General features: G+C 50.8%; 5 protein-coding genes across 5 annotated transcripts; 3 read left to right on the top strand and 2 right to left on the bottom strand.

Moving 5' to 3' along the window:
- The first annotated feature begins 1,373 nt into the window (after positions 1-1,373).
- Positions 1,374-2,812, top strand: BU24DRAFT_422775 (eukaryotic translation initiation factor-like protein 6). Its single transcript, XM_033528072.1, has 5 exons — positions 1,374-1,550; positions 1,629-1,700; positions 1,877-1,963; positions 2,028-2,452; positions 2,541-2,812. The coding sequence occupies exons 1-5, from the start codon at positions 1,516-1,518 to the stop codon at positions 2,660-2,662; spliced, it is 741 nt and encodes a 246-aa protein (XP_033384777.1). The 5' UTR covers positions 1,374-1,515; the 3' UTR covers positions 2,663-2,812.
- A 139-nt stretch (positions 2,813-2,951) lies between these two features.
- Positions 2,952-5,176, top strand: BU24DRAFT_201671 (uncharacterized protein). The gene has a single exon (XM_033521828.1). The coding sequence runs from the start codon at positions 3,387-3,389 to the stop codon at positions 4,881-4,883; it is 1,497 nt and encodes a 498-aa protein (XP_033384776.1). The 5' UTR covers positions 2,952-3,386; the 3' UTR covers positions 4,884-5,176.
- Positions 5,177-6,356: 1,180 nt separating this feature from the next.
- On the bottom strand, positions 6,357-10,111 carry BU24DRAFT_409538 (uncharacterized protein; the record flags this gene model as incomplete). The annotated part of the gene is made up of 4 exons (XM_033525927.1): positions 6,357-8,633; positions 8,691-8,798; positions 8,846-9,858; positions 10,030-10,111. 4 exons carry the CDS (start codon positions 10,109-10,111, stop codon positions 6,357-6,359), a joined length of 3,480 nt encoding a protein of 1,159 aa, XP_033384775.1.
- Positions 10,112-13,006: 2,895 nt separating this feature from the next.
- Positions 13,007-14,870, bottom strand: BU24DRAFT_201643 (uncharacterized protein). Its single transcript, XM_033521827.1, has one exon. The coding sequence runs from the start codon at positions 14,625-14,627 to the stop codon at positions 13,272-13,274; it is 1,356 nt and encodes a 451-aa protein (XP_033384774.1). The 5' UTR covers positions 14,628-14,870; the 3' UTR covers positions 13,007-13,271.
- A 2,901-nt stretch (positions 14,871-17,771) lies between these two features.
- BU24DRAFT_201575 (UV excision repair protein Rad23) lies at positions 17,772-19,693 on the top strand. Its single transcript, XM_033521826.1, has 7 exons — positions 17,772-17,883; positions 17,937-17,984; positions 18,047-18,119; positions 18,189-18,268; positions 18,322-18,645; positions 18,697-19,197; positions 19,248-19,693. The coding sequence occupies exons 1-7, from the start codon at positions 17,866-17,868 to the stop codon at positions 19,365-19,367; spliced, it is 1,164 nt and encodes a 387-aa protein (XP_033384773.1). The 5' UTR covers positions 17,772-17,865; the 3' UTR covers positions 19,368-19,693.
- The last annotated feature ends 3 nt before the right edge of the window (positions 19,694-19,696 follow it).

Here is a 19,696-nt window from a genome sequence, read left to right as displayed (position 1 = left end):
CCCAAACCTCACGGTACACGTTTGCTCAGCCACTTCACTGGGTTTGCGAAAAAGACCGAATGACCTGCTACCTGATATGGTATGCAGGCAATCATTGCACACTGAAGCCGTGCAAAACACACTGCATAATGTAGTTTTTATTCCGACATTGAGGAATCTATATGAACTTGTAATGTTAGATTACGCCTACCAACGATACGATGGAGGGGCACATATACAAAAAGTCTTACTTTCTAAACTCTGAGCGCAACATACTCGAATGATGTTACAACATGCAGATATTTACCCCAGCTATAATACCATTTGAATATTGGTATAGGTCGCCATGTCCTATCAACTTGCAAACGCTCAAGCCCACCCAAGTCTTAGCACGGGTATAAGGCACGAGCAACGGCCTTACCTGGGCCAAGGCAACCCCCTGTGTATGATGTGTGAAAGAGAACGAGGGTCTGTGCGTGGCATCGTGCAAAGACGCAGAAACCGCCAGGTTGTTTCACGACTATGGTCGGATCAGCCCGCAAGCACGCATGCTCGGCAAGGAGTAAAAAAGCAAAGGTGGGTTTGGATCCTGTTGCAGTTAAAGAGGAGGCTGGGAAAAATGAATTGGCTAGTTCTCTCGATAAGTTCACCTTGATGTAAATTGGACCAAGTCGTTCGGGACAGATGCATGAACTCGTCCATAGCTGCAATGTATCAACATATCTTTACAAGGTAATGGCATCGCAAACGAGCAGGCTGATCTGTCATTCTACAGCTGTGCTACAACATCAATCGAATGTGCGCATGACTGCGGAACCATCTTCTGCATATCATTCTAGGATGATGGACTTTCGCAACTGCCCATCCTTTGCGCCCAATATCAAAGCCTCCAAGTTATGATGTCAGGTACAAGAAAAACAATAGTGGCTCGATCTGTACCATGTATGAACATCAAGATGAATCATTAACAGATACTTGCCATTGTGGCTAAGTTACTCAACATGTGTTGCGTTTGGTGTGGCTGAATCCTTCGCATGATAATTTCGCAGTTTGAGCAAACGTGGATTCGCACTTTGAAGATGGAAATCCAAAGCCACAGACAACAAAACAGCAATTACCATCGCAGTCACAGTCATAATCACAGTTACAGTCATCGCTATGGCTCGAGTGGGGACTAGAATGCGAGGTGTAGTCGACTGCGACTGGCTGGTGGTGTCATGCCTGTCATTTAAGGTTGAGGCTTAGAAGGACAACTCAGTATGAGTCGAACTTTGTATTAGCAAGACATGACAAGGGTAGTTGTCCATACGGACGCTAAGCCGAATCCAGTCCACTGAGGGGCGACGGCCGTCATGGAGGTTAAAAGCTTCCTGGCCCGCACACCATTTTTCAAAAGGGTATCACTAAGGAAGCGCCAACCAAGGAGCCACAACCTTTTACACACAGTCCTTAGAACTCACCACCGTTCAAAACCCTCGAATTCATTCTTTAATCCCCACTACATCCGAATCGAATATCTACGAAATCACAGCAGCCATGGCCGTCCGTGCTTCCTTCGAGAATTCCAACGAGTGAGTTTTCCGCGCCCCGCTATTCACCATGCATGCCATGCATGGCAGGTGGACGATTTTGCTGATAGTCTGCCATAGAGTTGGTGTCTTTTCAACCCTCACAAATGCGTATGCGATTGTCGCAGTCGGCGCTTCGGAGAACTTCTACAGGTATGCGTCCTTCTTCTTTTCTCTCTCTCTCTCCCTCTGCAAACTCTATACACGGATTAGATATGTGTACTGGCGACGCAAAGTCAAAGTGACATGATCGAATCACTCCCTCCAAGGGACCATGGACTATCCTATGTTGCCATGCGCCAAACAGTCTAGCTAACGTATTTCCCAAGTGTTTTCGAGGCCGAACTCCAAGATGTCATACCAATCTGCCACGCCACGATAGCCGGTACTAGAATTGTAGGCCGCTTGACTGCTGGGTGAGTGATCCTCCTGCCATCGTGCCACTATATACCGTACCTCGAGACTAAAACCCTCTCGCAGTAATAAGAAAGGTCTTCTCGTCCCAACCACAACAACCGATCAGGAACTGCAACATCTTCGTAACTCGATACCGGACACAGTCAAGATTCAGCGAATAGAAGAGCGACTCTCAGCGCTCGGAAATGTGATATGCTGCAACGACCACGTCGCCCTCGTGCACCCGGATATCGAGCGAGAAACCGAGGAGATAATAGCAGATGTGTTGGGCGTGGAGGTCTTCAGGCAAACTATCGCGGACAATGTTCTCACCGGATCATATATGGCTCTGAGCAACCAGGGCGGTATCGTGCATCCCAAGACGAGCATTCAGGATCAGGACGAACTCTCAAGTCTGCTGCAAGTGCCCCTTGTAGCGGGAAGTGTGAACCGCGGAAGTGCGGTTGTTGGTGCGGGTATGGTCGTTAACGACTGGATGGCTGTGACAGGTACGACTTCGATACTCTCGGGATGGTTGCTTGGAGAAGCAGCTCATACCCCATTCTGTGAAGATATCGACACTAACATGATACGCAGGTCTTGATACCACTGCCACTGAGCTCTCCGTTGTGGAATCGGTCTTCCGTCTGGGCGAGGGCAACGGCCCAAGCGCTATCAACACCACCAACAGGGATGCTATGGTCGAATCCTTCTACTAAATCAAATCTTAATGTACTCTCTTCGAACCTGCCAGAGTGGCGGGCAATGAGCTATGAACACCGCACAAAGTCATTGGATTCGGTCTAAAGTTCCATGAGGTCGACCGGCGAGCTAGACCTGATGGTCGAGTGTGCGCAGTCAGTCCAGTACAAGGTCTATTCCCCGTTGAAAGCAATGGATAGAATTACCTGACGCAAGGCGTCCAGAGAAAGAAGGGCAGGAACGGTTTATCCGCCGCTCTTTTGATGTAGAAAAATATAAATGATACCATCCCGCGCAAATGCCTCTCTCTCACGCTTTGATTTGTGTTTCGCATGCTAGATTGATTGACCCGTATTCTTCAAGGCTGTTACTTCATGCCTTATTCATATTAATTGTGGTTTTATTTCTTTGATGTTGAATATGCGAAAAAAGATGTCATTGACTGCCACATCCCACATCGATAGGGCTGAAGGCGGTGAGGGAGATCGCCAAATCTTGGCAGATTGATTGTTGAACCTCGAATCCGTGGTTGATCTTGAAGGAACAAACAAGAACAACAATAGCTAATATTTGACACCACTCTTACGGAACTCTCAAGTCACCAAGAGACAGCTATGGTCATACTCGAATGACCATACGACACACGCTCGGCCTCTGCGAACACGCGCGACACCTCAACCATAATCGCACCCCCGACCTCTCGACTTCCTACGCACGTCACTGCCTACACATCTATCCACCATGTCAACCTCTGAGCCCTCAAATGCTGTCGCAAAACGGCCAGCCTCAGGCGCTCTCATGGCACCGCCACCAGCGCCCAAGAGGATTAAGCGCCCTGCCATTGTCCTCGACGACGACACCTACAGCGACGCCGTTGCGCACATAATCCGGCGCGACTTCTTCCCCGGCCTCGCAGAGACAGACGCACAGAGAGAATACCTGAATGCGTTGGAGAGTGGCAACAAGGCATGGATTCGGGAGTCTGGAAAGACGCTCACCAGCGTCATGACTCCGGGGCCAAAAGCACAAGTACGGGCTCAACGAAGGACTGTGGGAGACGGTGGATTTCGGGGAAGCACACCGGTAGGAAGAGCAGGCGAAACACCAAAAGGCTGGGTAGGAGATACGCCCGTGACAGTCGCAGGAACAGAAATCGACGATGAGGAGAAAGCAAATCAAGAGAAGCGACCCGATGTCGATCTCAACCTCAGCTTGAGCGCATTCCAAGCGAAATACATATCTGAAGACCAAGAGTCCTTCTCCAAGATCCTGGACCGCCAGAACGCCAAACGGTTCGAGAAGAACGCATGGATGCGCAACGGCAACATCCACCCCTCGAAGCAACGCATCGCGCAGCACAAGGCCATCGAAGCCGCCAAACAGCGCTCTGCCTCCCAAGCCCTCACCGTCCGCCCGTCCCAAGACCTCAACGACCGCCCCGCAGCACCGACAACGCACAAACACACGGCCTTCAACTCCCTCATGTTCGCCCCGGACTCGGTGGAAGACTGGGCGCCCACGCGCGCACAGAACGCCGAAGCTGCGTCGCTGGCTCCCCCGAAGGCAGTCGTACACCACAACACACGCCTCCCAGACCCAGATCCCAACGTCCCGGCGCGGCCGCCCTCCCCAACAATGTCTGCGGTCCGGGACGCCGTGGCAGGGCGCCCGCGGCTCTCGAACAGCGAGGCAGGATACACAGGGAGCGAGACGCCGCGGGTGAACGGGTACGCATTCGTCGACGCCGTTGGGCCCGATCAAGACAGCGACAGCGACGACGCACCAACCGACCTCCTCGAGCGCCTCGGCGCAAAGGCGAACCCAAGTCCCTTCACGATATCCGACTCACAGCGGCGGGAGAGACTGCACCACAAGATGGTCGACCGCATCAACCACAACCATAAGAACAACTACGACTCTGGCGGGGACACGAAGACCGGGCTAGGCAGGTTCGGAAACGACACGCCCAAGTTCCTGACCGCGCCGACGCCCAGGGTGGCGGGTGGTGGTGGTGTACTGGCGGGCGGTATGACGCCCGGCGCGAAGAGGAATCTGGGGAATTTGACACCCGCTGCGCAGAGGTTGTTTCAACGTGTAGGTGGTGGTAGTACTGGCGGTGCTGTTGGTAGTAGTGGACGATCGGGCACGACGAGGAGCGGAGCTACGAAGGGTGGGTTTGGGGGCACGTCGAGTCGGGACTGGACGCCCACGCCGAAGGTGAGGAGGAAGGGGCAGTGATTGCTGTTTGGATGGCTCGCTTGGCTTCTGGATGTTGGAGATGTTATGACTAGACTGATCCAAGGAGAAGTAGAGTATAGAAGAGGAGAGAAAGACTTATATACCCCCTATTCTTAGTTATACAAACGACGACGACGACCCGCCGAAGTGCTCGGATCGGGCGTCCTTTTTCTATGTTAGAATTCAAGATCAGCATTTTTGGGTTTTGATATTTTCATGTTACGTTGTATTGCGTTTTTGATGTCAAGTCTGATTGATTATCAAAGTGATGTGATGATCGGAGATCATATCAGTGCAGAGCTCGTTGAAATATGTTTTGGAAATAGACAATTTATTTCCTATTATTTCATTTTCGTTTTGACATTAGAATGGTTTCGTTATTATAAGTATAATTTTTAATCTTTGAATTTCACGACGAACACAGGTCAATCAATCTCCTTTTGTAATTATAAACATATGTGATTTAATACTATTGATCTCAAGTGCACGGAACAGCATGATTTGGATTCCCCACTCCCCGGTATATACTTTACACAGAACTACAGAAAAGAAGGAAGAAGAGGGAAAAGAGGCAAGCAGGGATACGCAGAAAAAGGCAGGAACCACTGTTTTATTTTCCCGCGCCCGCAAAAAAAATCCACACAGTAGGGAGAAGAAGAAACATGAAGGTGCTTCGGGAGGGAACAGAGACGGGGAAATGAGCTTCAACCCTAGCCCCCCCGTTTGCACCACGATGTTCCGATGACCCCTTTCAAAACGCCAGACAGATAGAGAGAGCCCAGTGTTGAGAGAAACAGGACGTTGTTATTCGCTTTCTTGCCCCCGTTGTTGCTTCCTTTCCACCGCCGTGGCTGGAAGGATATGCCCGCCCGTCGTATGAATCAGTCATTTGGACCGTGAAGGATCAGAATGAATGCCGATGCAGAAAAAAGGGGCAACTATTAAACAAAAGTGCATGTAAAAAGCCCAAGGCCCAAGGAAGGACCAGCAAGAGAACTTTGGGAGGACCATGAGGGGAATGAAGAGGATTCCCAGGATGTGTCTTGTTTCAACCGAAGTCGAGGGCCGGGCCCAGGCAGGCAACACAAGGAGGAGGAAATTGGAGAAATATGCCGAAGGGTTTCCTGGATGGGAAGAAAAGCTTCTAGAGACCCCCAATGATGATTTGTTTGATTCAGAACAGGATAGTGAGACCACGCCAAAATGCTATGCAACTCCTCGATGATTTCAATGGTTTCGCGGATATTAGAAACGCCGGTGCTGATGGATGGATGGACGGATGGAAAAAGTGGAAGATCCGACCCCTGCTTCTCTTCTCTTTGCCAAAGCGGGGGTCGAGACAAGTAATGGATGGTAAATTACAGTGGATAGAATGGGTGATGGATTCGTTTGATCGCGTGACATAGTCTAGGACGGGATTTTCGATCGTTGAATCAAAGGGCCGGATGACGTCGTTGACAATCTGACAATATCTTAGTTGCCGCTGCTACCTTGGCGATCGCCACTGTCAGCGCTGGTATGGTTGCTGTTGCTATTATTATTGTTGCTGTTGTTGCTGCCTCGCTTGGGCTTGTTGGGTTCCCAAGGTCGAAACTCGGTTCCAGGAGCATGCCACGACCTGTAGGCACGTCGAGGGCGTGGCTGAGGCTCAGCCCGCTCCTGTGGTGGAGGAGGTGCAGCCTCATATGGGCTTTGCGAATGATGCACGTAGCCGGAGACATTATTTTGAGGAGCAGGGCCGTATGCTGGAGGAGATCCCTGAGGACTTGGCTGGCTATACGGAGGAGCCATGCTGGCAGGTAGAATAGGCTGGCCACCGTATTGGTGAATCTTCAGGGGAGGGTACTGATTCGAATTCGCAGGAGGGGGAGGGGGAGGCGGTGGTGGTGCCTGAAAGCTGCCAGCTGGAGGAACATAACCAGGGAATGGCGACGCAGCAGCGTGGGACGTCGAGCCTGGAGGCGCTGTGCTTTGGGGTGTAGTATTATGAGAGGCCGTGCTATGAGGTGTGGCACCGAACGGTGCTGGGTAGTGAGACGGCGTGGACGGGCCGGCTAATGGAGGCGCATGAGGTCGGGGTGAGTATGGTGCATGAGGATACAAACGGCTGGGTGCAGAGGGAGCCGCTGCAGGAGGTGGAGGTGGAGGAATAGGATCGTAATGGGCGAACCGAAAATTGACTGGGGCAGGAGCTGCAGCGGATTTGGCAGGACCTTGGGACTGGTTATTGGTATTTGGTGGAGGTGGATATGGACTTAGATGCCCAGGAGGTGTTGGGCCTGTTTGTTTATAATCCAGAGAGGGATAAGTCTGCGGTGGGCTGCCTGCATATGATGGCGGTGGGCCCTGGGATCCGCTCAAGCGCCTGCTACCATCGTCCCAGGAAGGACGAGCTGGCTGGTCGTAAGGGCTGTGTCGCGGGACGTGAGGATATGGAGTTTGATGTTCCCGGGGTGATTGCGCCAACGCTACTGGGGCAGTTGCGGGCGACGCGCTGTATGTCCCGCTTGACATCCTCCGATTACCTGCGACAGATTCGACGGTGGTATGAGGACTGAATGCTCGTGCAAGAGTAAGAGACTGTCCTTGCGCGTGCTGGTCATTCTCATGGCGAGGTTCAAGTCCATCGGAACGGTCCCTTGGTGTGCTCTCCGAGAAACGAGGATACCGAGTGCGCTCTTCGTGTGAATCCCTAGAGTCCAGCATGTTTCCAATACGCATTGGAGGGGCACTGTCACGATGATGGGTTGGCGTGGGAGCTCGATCAGCTGACGAAGCATGCATCATGTTGCCAATGTGCATCGGTTCGCGGGGATTTTGTGGAGGTGACATGATCGAAGTATGAACAGTGTCCGTCAATCCTCTGAATGGTGGGATCGGAGATGTTCCGCTATGCTGGGAGATGGAATCCCTTGGGTTTAAGTCCGTCGCCTTGCCTTCTTGACCGATACTGGTACTACGAACTGTTGACAAATTATTCAGCTCTTGCCCACTATGTTGTGCCTCTTTCGATTTATGGACGGGGACATCGTCATTGTTAAGCATGTCCATTATTCTGTGTGTACTCCTGACGGGTGCTGGCTTGCTGACAGGCTCGGAAGGTTTCTCAGGGACAGCACCGTTGGTCTCTGGATATAGAGGGGTGCTATGTGTGGCCTTCTTGTTCGAGGTTGGTACAGGTGCTGGACTGATTGTGGGCTTCTTGGGTGTCGATGCCATAGGAGGAGTAGGCGGGTATGCTGGAGGCGAATGTGGTCCCTGGGTGCCATTTGGCTGCGCAGGTGTAGATGTTTTGCTGGGTGCCGTTAAGGGGTCCCCTGCTTTGTCATCTTGTTCCGTCTTGATGATGGTCAGGTGGTCTCGTTCCGTCGAGAGAGATGCGAGCATAAAGAGCGCGTCTGCTTCCTCATTTCGTATAACCTTTGGCGGCTCCGGTGGAGGTGGAGTCTTCTCAAGCTCGGCAGCCGCATTTGCGAGGCTGGCAACGTTGAAATGTGCAATTGCATCGGCTCTATCCGGTCCAATGAATTTGGCAAAGCCATTTGGAATAGCCTCAATTGAGTCATCGAAGCCTTCGCCAGCAGCCAAAAATGCTTTTCGTTGCCGATCCAGATTCTTACGTAGATCTTCGGATTCAAGCATGCGCTCAGTCTCGACATAAGCCCGGCTGCGAGAAGCATATTTGGAACCTAAACGGTCATCATCATTGCAAAGCGGGAATTCAACACGCGTTGGGTTGATGATATGCTCCTATCGTAAACGTTAGCTATGCGCCGGAGGGTCTAGTCAAGTCACTTTGGATTTTACCTCATCGTCAGTGCCATCCCCAGACTCTTTCCTGGCAGAACGTTGCAGCTGTTTCATCTGATAGTAGCATTGCAACAGTAAGTTCTCGCGCATTTCCTCGAAGCGATTCTAGAGATGTTAGAATTAGATTGACGAAAGGGAATGATAAAACGCACTAGATATTGCTCTTCTTGGATATGCTTTTCAGCAGTCATCACACGCTCGAGCTGTTCAAGTTTATATTGTCGCAGAGATTCGATCTGGTGCTTGCGACTATCAAGTTTTTCTCGGAGCTGTGCCATTACCGGCTCATAAGCTGGGCTTCGCTTGTGGCGTTCCGGGTCTTGCTCAAGTTCTTTGAGAGTACGCTTGGAAATTTCTTCCAATATTTGTTTCTGGATTTTAGCAACAGAGCGATAGTTAACCTTGATGTTGAGTTGGCGACGGAGATCAACTTCAACGTTGATGTCCGGATGCGGTTGGCGCCTCCGACCAGGGAGACGCTTCGCGGCTTTTGCGGGTGGCTCGCCATTGGCGGGAAGGATAACATTTTGGAGGCCTTGGCTGCTCGAAACCTCTGGAATGGCCTCAGGTGACCCGGGAGGAGTGGAAGCATCAGTTAATTCTGGAGGAGCGTCGGCAGCATCTGGAGGCGTGTCGTCCGTCTTTCGCTTTTTGCGACGCTGTTGCTTGTCGGAAACGTCGCTTTCGCTGCGGGCGGCCACCCCATTTGGTCGACCGCTCATTGTTTTGCTCGACTGACTAGAATCAGCAGAAGCGCGTCGCTTTTTCGACGAAGACTTTGGTGGATTAGGAATAGCAGCCATGGCTTGCGCTTCAGAAATCTCCTGGACGGGAGTTTGCATGTCTACAGCAGGAAGCTGTGAAACTGAGGAGTCCATGGAGATTGGCGGCGAACCAGAAAGTGTCGAGACTCGGCTGCGCTTAGGTGGTCTGGCATCTTCAACATCTGAATGATCTTGGAATTGATCGATATCATTCAATGAGCTCCTGCGACTGCTTCCAGCGATGGAAGATGGAGCAGCAGGGCTTGTGTGATTAGATGCAGCTTTCGCAGCACCACGGGTAGTCATATGGAGAGGTTCAGTAGGTTGAAGACGCGAAGTCCTCAGTCCCTGAACGCTAGAGGAGATTCGCTTAGTGGCGCTAGTCCGTATTGCACCAGCCGCTGCCAAGGGTCATATGTTAGCATCGATTCTTCGGAAATGTAATTGCAATCGGGTAAGGGAGAAGAGAGAGGCGGTGGAGAAGAGAAGAAGGAGACTATAGGAGTCGAGCGGATGATGATGGCTCTTACGGATGTCGAGTGTTATTGGTGATGTGGTGGGAGATAACTTACATTTCGCTGTTGGTGTAGGTGTAATGCCCGCCCCAGCCTCTGCGGCCTTTGTTGTCGCTTTGAACTTTCGCTTGGGCGGCATTGTCGCAAGGGACTAAAGGAGCACCAGCGTTAGCCCGTGACCAAGATTGCAAAATGCTCAATAGTTGCGTTGGGTACTTCATACCTTTGCGGCTGCCTGTAGATGGCTTGAGATGATGCGGATGAGCACGTAGCAATGGTTTGTAAATGCGTATTCAGCTATGAGTCCCCGTTAGTGACCGATGAAATTGCCAGCTGTACCAGGGACCCGAGCATTGCGTATGCAAGCAGCAGTCTCAGGATACTGGAGCATTAAGAAGGCATTGGATAATAGTAGCACGTACCTTTCTTGATAACGTATCGTTATTCTCTCAAATTCACTTGGTCTGTGAAGGCTCTCTCGAAAGTGAAGTCGAAGAGCAACTGTTGGCTATGGAGTGTCAGTCAGCCAGCCGAGTGAGAGGCAACGCTCGGAGAAATCTTTGAAAGAAGCAGTCGATGAGGTCGTTTGTGCATTACTCGATCAGGACATGAACGTGAATTCCATGGTTCCCAAGTGCCGAATCATGTGGGTTGATTGAATGGAGATGAAGGGGGACTCACTTGGGGGTTTGACGTGGTGACGCCGGGTTTCGTTTTCAGCAACGTGACTGAACGGGGACAATGTGATCGGGCCAGTAGAGTCACCTGTTCAATGATTCATCGCATCGCCAGGCAGCAGATAGATCAGTGACAGTATTTGAAGGTTGTATCACCGTTCAGTTTGTTTGGGGAGTGGCTGAAAGTGAAAGACGTAGCAGGAGGAGGTAATAAAAAGCACCCATGCAGGTGCAAATGCTCCGCTGACCGTGAGTGGCACGGATGATAAGATGGCGACGAGGGGCGCAAAAGAAGCGACTCTTGGATAGCGAAGCAATTCAAAGAGAGGAGCAAGGTCTGTAGACTGAGAGTAGCAGTGTGCGAGGCCAGGCGCAGTGATGAGGATGCTCGCAATTCTGGTCCAGGTGAAGATGCTCCAGGCTCAGAAACGGTCTGCGCTAGTCCGAAACAGGGTCTGAGACAGGGATGCCAGAATACGGCGCTCAATCAGCGAAATTGTTGCCACGAATCGCCGCTTACTCCCGATCCAGCAATAATGGCATAGCAGTTCTTGAGAGTGATTATCGTAATTGCAATATAACTCCTTGTACTGGGGAGAGTGGAGTGCGATTCGCTACGGTTACGATCAACTCGTCTGTTGAGGTACAATGCTTGTATAGGAGTGCAGACGTCTATTCATCACAGGCAAGTGTGAGTCCCCGCAATAATAATAGTGGTTAGTGACTACGACATATACAATCCAACCCGAATCACTGGGCCGAACGACGAGGCGGGCAAAACTTCTGTTGTCCACTACGGAGTACAAGACTAATCACTACTGATCTCTCTCCACCTCGCATCATCGTCGCAGAACGGGTCACGTCACGTCAAATCCAGTCAAGTCAAGTCAAGTCAAGTCAAGTCAGGTCAAGTCAAGTGAGGGCAAGACAAGACAAGACAAGACAATAATCGGTATCTTTGCTAAAGACGGCAATTGGAAACTGGATGCTGACTACTGGTTCCAACTTTTGATCGTCACAGCCACATCGCACTTCCATCCATCTGCTTCAGTGGCCGTCATGGCGGCTCGTACGAATATTATATTTTTCCCGTCCATAGCATAGTGCATAATGCTATTGCATACATCTTCGTTGTTCTTTGTACAATTCCCAGCTATGTCTTTCATTGCCTCATCAGTGTTTCGAGGAAGAATAAACGTCATTAGCCGTAACGCTCGCTAAGCCGGACCTTCACCGTCAAAAGTGTCTTCCACATAGGCGCTTGGCGTTGGAGCGAGGCGGGTTAGGAAAAACCATCATGTTGCTAAAGTCAGTAGCCAGCCACAGCAGACAGCATAACAGACTATCACCATTTTCTGCATTAAGTTTGCTTTTCATCTTCCAACGTCATCGTCATAATCAAGTTTCAGGAGTAGGGCGACGACTGACAGCTGCAGTAAGATGTTGATTCCTCCTCTTATTCTTATTCGCATGGAGTGTTGTTGGTGGCAGGGCAGGGCATTACACACTACTCGAGTAAAAGCAATGCTATGATTGGCCGAAAACTTACCCCAGCTCATGCAAGTTAACCGAGATCCGCCCATTCCTCCTGATTGGATAGATGATGCCTCCTTCCCGTGGGAATGGTATTGGTTGAATGGAGCTGGTACTTTGGGTATGTACCTACCTAGGTACCAATGTATATACTGTACGAACGCAGCACAGAGTACAGAGCACAAAGCATGAATGAATAGTTACATGTGTTACTGAATAGCCATCTTTCTTTCATGTATTTGTCAGTTACCACAACAAGGTCTAGGATCCTCTCATCAAGAGATTTGATGTAATTTGATTCGTCAATGCAACCTACATGCATCCATCCTCCTTACCGTACTACTTCCGTCCGCCCCTTGCAGAGCGACCTTTTGTCAACATTCAATATATTTGCAACACCATCGTCATACCAAAACCCCACTTTCTATCAAAATTCGAGAAAGGTAGCTAGAGGTTGTGACATCGTTTGAATTTGTTTTGGAGATGTTGAATTTTTTTGAACTTTGAATGTTTTGGTATTTTTGGTTTTTCTGTACCTTGAATTGACGACTTGAAGCCATGATGTAGACTTACCACTGCTACTCACTCCACTTCTACCTAAAGGCGGGTACCGCCTTGTGTCTCCCTCCAATGTACACCGAGATGGCCCACATTGCCCATCTGTAATAGACAAATACTGATTAAGACGAATACTTTGTCTTTTAATCCATATGTCCAGGCGGCCGGTGTTGATATAAACAATCAGTCACCAGTGCCTCCAAAAAATGAACCCCCAAACGCCACAGCATAAAACGCTACAAGAAAACAAAGCCCCGAGAGTGCCGCAGCTCAATCGGTCAATCAAAAAAGGATGATCGATAATAGAATGATGACAAAGGAGAGTGGTGCCCAACTCTCCAGAGGGAGTTGAGGTCGCGAAGAGCTTGCTCGCGCAAGGTTAGGTAAACCAAAACAATAGGAAAGTTTTGCATGTGAATAAACATCGTAATAGTCGCGTAGAGTGAGTGGAGCATCACACATGAACTGAACGTTAACCCATTATATCCAACAAACCCGGACGGATTTCTGTTTCTCAAGTCTTCTCGCAGATCAACTGACTCTTCGTCGTTCGCTCCACCCGCTCGTACTAGTACGAGGCGTGCAGTTGAGGACGAATTCCGGAATGGGCGGCGTCATCTCGCGGCTTGGGGGCGAGAGACTCCTCTGGCTGCTCTGCGGGCTCACGGCGCGGTCGCGGAGGCTGCGGGTGCTGGCTCGCGGCCCGGGGCTCGCGGCCCGGCTGCTGTTGGAGCGCATGCGGCTGTAAGGCCGCGGCGGACATGCTATCATTTGGGTGCTGAGGGGCGAGGCCATGATCTGGGTTCCTGGTGTGGCGGCCGGCGGAGGAGTGGGACTCTCGGAGCGGAATAGAGGGTGAATGTGTGCTTCGCTCACTGCTGGGCTGGGAGGTCGTGCTAGGTCGGGGATGAGCTTGGGGGGTGGAGAGAGTGGCCCGTCGTCGTCTTCGTGTGAGGTCAATAGAAATGGTCCGTCTAGTGCGTGGGCTGGCGATGCAGGCCGGCTGCCAGGAATGGTCTCTAGGGCTGTGCCTCTTGACGGCGCCACACATTGCACGAACGCATCCCTTGTCTGTGGGTCTATGCTGCTTGTATCCCAGGTATCGAAGCCATCGGATTGGGAGATGTTGCTAATGGAGTGGCCGTCGGAGTAGAGGCTTCCGTTCTCTCGCTGTGATGACGGCCGAATGAGCTTGCTGCGCGAGGTAACCGGGCGGACGACTTGATGCAAAGAGTCTCTGAAAGAACGGAGGGACTGGGATGACCGAGTGGAAAAGGTTGGTGATGGGAGTGTGGCTAGTGGACTAGATGGTTGTGTTGCCTCGAGCATGAAGAGATTGGTGGTAGGGTGAGAATCCCGCATTTCTGACATGACAGAGTCTCGAGGACCCGACTGTACAATCGTGCGGATAGGCTCTGGTTGCGAACTCGTCCAAAGTGGGGAGGAGAAGAAGACGGCCTGGCTCACGCAGGCCAATGCCCATATGGTGATATGGGCAGGGAAAAGTCCAGTCCAGCTTGGGATAGAATGCTTCGATGTGACATTGTCTACTTCCTCTTTTTTAGTCTTGATCAATGTCATCGAGGCCAAGGAGATAGACATTGCTAATAGACAGAGGAAGAAGCAGGATCCAGCCAGAGTGCGTCGGAGGATTGTCGAAAGCCCCACGAATCCTCCTTTTTTCCACACATACTGGACGGCAAAGACTGTGATGGAGCATAAGGCCGTAATGTTCAAAGCGCTTGCAGCAATGGGTAAGCCCGAGAAAGAGAGACCAGACTTCGATAATGTCACGGCGTCATGGAGCACAAAGACTGTGTCAGCAGCGACGAAGGACCATGCTGCCGCACCGAAAAAAGATACGTATATTCTGTGGGGGCTGAACATGGCGTTTGTACAAGCAGAAAATGATATTTTCCCGTCGAGTATCGATATATACTCAAGAGATAGAACGAGTGGCGGGACCAGCGGTGCTTCGTTATCGGCTAGGGTACGCAAGCAAGAAACCGACAATGAGATACTGGAAAATCACTACAACCAGCGTTCAGGAGCCGCAGAAAGATGGCACTGCTGGATTTGACATGGATCGATTGTGAGTAGTCGGCCCGCGAGGAAAGTCGTCTAGGAAGCTCCGGCCATAGCAATTGCGGAGAGGTGTCGAATGAGGCCGAGTAGATTTGCTGAGCAGCTCACACAAGACCAATGCGGCTGAAATGGATATTGGAATTCTGCCACGAATGTCGAACCCTAAGATATAAGATAGGTTGAGACCGGACGTGTTCGAGAAATACGTTGGGTCGATAATGTGGACAATATGCTGTAGTATAGTTGAATGTACTATAGGAATAGTGAGATTGGATCCGAAAGTGGGCCTTATGTGCTGAACTCTACAGCTTGATTTTCAGCAGGCAATGGTGTAGTGATTGTCGAAGGACAGCTCCCAGAAGTATGGACAGGACGGTAGAGTGCACACACAAGACGAAACGAAGGTAGATGTGATGTACGGAGTAGGTATGTATGCGTAATAGCGAGTGAAGGGCAGAAACGAAGGACAGAGCGAAACCGAGCAAATAGGTGTGGGGAGCCACAAGATAGATATTAATTTTAGAAGAGAGAACGAAGGCTGGCCTTTGGGCCGTTATGTTATGTGGGTTTACCTGCAGTTACAGTTGACGCGTTGAACATGGTGGAGCGCGACCGGGATAGGTGGGCGATAATCCTGGAAGCCATAATTGAATCCGTGTGGAACTTCGGAGATGGGGCATGGGGGAAACGCGAGCAACTGCGCGACCTCAGATGCACGCCAACCGATTCACGGCTGGCTTGAGGCACCACAGTAGGAATTGGTGCTGCACGATTGAGTAAGTGGCCTTGGGGCCAACAAATTGACTCGACGTTGCAGGAGCATAATGCTCGTAAAGACGAAAATGAAGGATGACCAGTAGGTTGTAATTGGTGTAGCAACTGTCTGCACTGTACTCCGTACATAGTACATGGTACAGTCCTACCTACCTAGGTAGAGAGCAGGACAAGAAACTCACACCCTACAGGGCTATACTATGTACAGGGTAGTACCTGTCCAATTACGAATTTAGAGCCATTCGGAGGCAGTCCGCAGAGAGTTTTCGACCTGCTGACAAGATGAGCACCTGGGGACGCTTGTCTGTGGCTTAACAAGCAGTAAGGCCGGTCGCTGTCACGGCCAAGTCCTTCATTTCCCACGCGTTGTTTGTTTGTTTGTTGCCAAACAACCAACCAAAAATTCTCACGCCAAAGCAATAATACAATAGTGGTCGCTACACAGTAAGCAATCTGATGATGATGATGATGATGTTGGTGATGGAATCTTGCGATTATGATGCTAGTGGTCAGCGTAACATTCGCAACGTACAAATACAAACCCATGTCCCATGGTACACACACACTTTCTGCTGGTTGGTAGCGATATGCTATTACCTGCTGTGCTTAGATTCCACAGCATATTTCATCCCGTAGGCGACAGTTGTACACCTGCGTGTGCTGCAACCACTGTCTGAGATGCCACGACGGAACTTGAAACCTGCTGACCCCTCACGTCTCTGTGACAGCCAATTGGCCCTTTTGCGACATGCGAGGGCGAAACAAAATATTAATCACTCAGAGAAGAAAATCTTTCTTCGCGGGTGCGGCTGATGGGGCCATGGAGACGATAGTGGAGAGGGATTGCGCGTGTTGTCGTCTTTCCCGATCGCATACCAGGATATGGTGGGTTCAACATTCAGGCTCTCCCAGTCGTCAGCTTCGCCCGAACTGTGGAGCGTTTCGACCAGCCAGTGATGGCCCAGTGATGAGACAAGACAAGACGAGAAAGGACAGCCGGCGCTCTCTGTTGTGACCAGGGGCCATGACTGGCACACTGGGCACCTCAACGGGGATTGAGCCTGACGAAGAACGAGGCACGGGCGTGCGGGTCATCAGTCAACTAGAATTGAAAATCCTGGGAAATCATTTAATCAAAGGTCAGGTACAACTAATGCGATTTCGATTTCGATCTCGATTCGTTGGGCAAAGATCCGATCGGAGAAATACTAAAAGTACTCCGTACGAGTCGTTGGAAGGAGATTAAGAAATGACATTTGAACTATTCGAACGCAATGCGCTTCGGATGGCACGTGAGCAACGTCCTTGGTAGGGCAAACCATGCGATCGTTCTCTGCAATCATGTTCGCAAGCTATTCGACTCACAAGTCTTTGTGGAATTATTAATCCTCGAGTATTGTTGCTACCGTTGCTACGCCTGATCAATTCGTGAGCAACGGGGACCATGCAGTTAGCCGATATCAGTGTGACATGATGCAGGGTATTCACCGAGATGGAGAAGTTTGGAAAGTTAAAATTCATATCTCTTGGGTTAGACAGCTGAATGCAGGTGTGGGTCTCATTTTGCTTCTTTTCAGTGTCTCAGGATCTCATGATAGCTGCTGCAAATGATTTTGTTGTATGCCGCAAACAAGGATGGGCGCCTGAACAAGTTCCCAGGTTATAATGAATGAATTGCTTCTTTGTAAGCGTGATGGTGAGCCTCAGTAGGTTGTTTCCAGATGATTTTTGATGCTAGCATATGACTGTTGGAAACTTCCATTCTGTAATCATTCAAATGGCGATTTTTTTGTGTTTGTTGTTGTCATCAAATCGAACCAACAATCAACAATAACAATAACAATAACAATAACTATTGTGTATTACTCCGTGCTTCGCTTCGTAAACAGTCGATTGTTTCGTACCCAAAGTCAAAGAGAAAAAGGGGCTTGGCGCACCGCCACCATCACGTGATAGCATCCATGCTTGGAACGCCCCCCCACCCGCGGTTTCCAGATCTCAATGACGGATTGCGGATTCTGCCTGAACGACCGACTACTTTCTTCCATCACATTCGCTCCGTCGAACAAACCCTCTGACCTCCACCCTCCCGAATACTTGCAGCCTAGGCCGTGAGGTGCTCCCAACATAACCAACCGCTCTTCCTGCGAACCCAACCGTTACCCTGCTGAGCGTCAGCTATAACCCCATCCCGCCTTGCCCACAGGCCCCGCCATCCCTTCCACCACAACATACCATATCGCACCAGCTTCCAGTCACACCCAAGATGAAGATCACTTTCAAGGTAGCCTCTTCCTACCGATATCTTGATGCAGCTAGGACTAACATTTACAAAAGGATCTCAAACAAAACAAGTTCGTCATTGACGCTGAGCCATCGGAGACGGTATGCGAAGTCTTGATACCCGGTTAAGTGGTTATGAAACTGATGGTCGATACCTGTGATAGATCGGCGAGCTTAAGGCTAAGATTCAAGCGGACAAAGGCTGGGAAGTTTCTACTCAGAAGCTCATCTACTCTGGTATGTTGCCTGTATCGGCAAATAAGGCTCGAGACAACCAGAGCTACAGTCTCTAACCTGGCAACACAGGCAAGATTCTGCAAGATGCAAACACCGTTGAATCGTACAACATTGAGGAGAAGGGCTTCATCGTCTGCATGACCTCCAAGGTTTGTCCGGCTATGCGTGCCACTGTCAGTGTGATGGCTAATTCATCGAGCAGCCAAAGCCTGCAGCGTCTTCAAGCAAAGCTGCACCCTCAACGCCCGCCCCAGCAGCAGCGCAAACGCCAGCTGCTCCAGCGGCGCCGGCAGCCCCGGCTCAATCATCATCGACTCAGAATGTCCCTGGTACTCCCTCACCTGCGCCAGCGCAGCAGTCGTCCGACTCCACTCGCTTCAATGACCCATCTGCCTTGACCATGGGAAGCGAGCGCGACGCCGCCATTGCGAACATGGAAAGCATGGGATTCCCACGAGCTGACATCGACCGTGCGATGCGTGCGGCTTATTTCAATCCCGACCGTGCGGTCGAGTACCTTTTGAGCGTAAGCGTGGCATAACACCTTCCGTATCCATAACTTTCTAATGTTGCGCAGGGTATTCCAGAGAGCGCACTTCAGGAGCAACAACAGCAGGCGTCGCAGGGGTCTCCGAGGCAGGCTCGTGGTCCAACCTCGCCACCAGCCGCCACCGGTGGTAACACAGGCACGACTCCCGCTCCTACCGAGGGCGACCAGCCGATCAACCTGTTCGATTTGGCTGCACAAGCTGGGCAAGGAAATCGAGGCGGTAACGGTGGTGCTGGTGCTGGTGCTCGTTCAGGTGCTGGTGGTGCTTTGAGCGGCAATAGTCTGGAATTCTTGCGCAACAACCCGCAATTCCAGCAATTACGACAGGTCGTACAACAGCAGCCACAAATGCTTGAGCCAATCCTCCAGCAGGTTGGAGCTGGCAATCCTCAATTGGCGCAACTCATTGCACACCACCCTGAACAATTCATGCAACTACTCGCCGAGGACGACGATGAGGATGCCCCATTGCCCCCTGGTGCACAGGCTATCAGTGTCACCGAAGAAGAGCGCGAGGCCATCGAACGGGTAAGTAGTACAGACTGAGACTCGATGATCCCCAACTAATCAAATGCCAGTTATGTCGTCTTGGCTTCGAGCGCGATCTAGTGATCCAAGCCTACTTCGCTTGCGACAAAAACGAGGAACTCGCTGCCAATTTCCTCTTCGACCAGCCAGAAGACCCAGAGGACCATTGAGCGAGCAGACCAGTGCCGAGATGTATCACGAACGGATTCTTCGCGCCTTTTGTGTGCCCCTAGTTATGACCCCAATGGGGCACGCTGATTGATTCTGGCGATACACATGAACATCAACCCCGCGTTATCTCTGTGCTTCCTCTGGACTGTGCCAACGAAGCAATCACCAGTTCTCCTATATCACCGGGAGGACATATACGATGGCTATGATACCTTGCAAGATGTAATTCATGGCATTTGGCATTCTTTATTGGGCGAGCATGAGTGACACCAGGCTCACCGAGCCCAAAATAGTAAAGCGAAAACTCTACTCCAGATAGTACTGCAAA

The sequence above is a fragment of the Aaosphaeria arxii genome, assembly GCF_010015735.1.
Source record: "Aaosphaeria arxii CBS 175.79 unplaced genomic scaffold BU24scaffold_4, whole genome shotgun sequence".
NCBI classification, from domain to species: Eukaryota; Fungi; Ascomycota; class Dothideomycetes; order Pleosporales; genus Aaosphaeria; species Aaosphaeria arxii.
The sequence above is the reverse complement of the archived record's forward strand: the minus strand, read 5'-3'. Positions and strand labels throughout refer to the sequence as shown.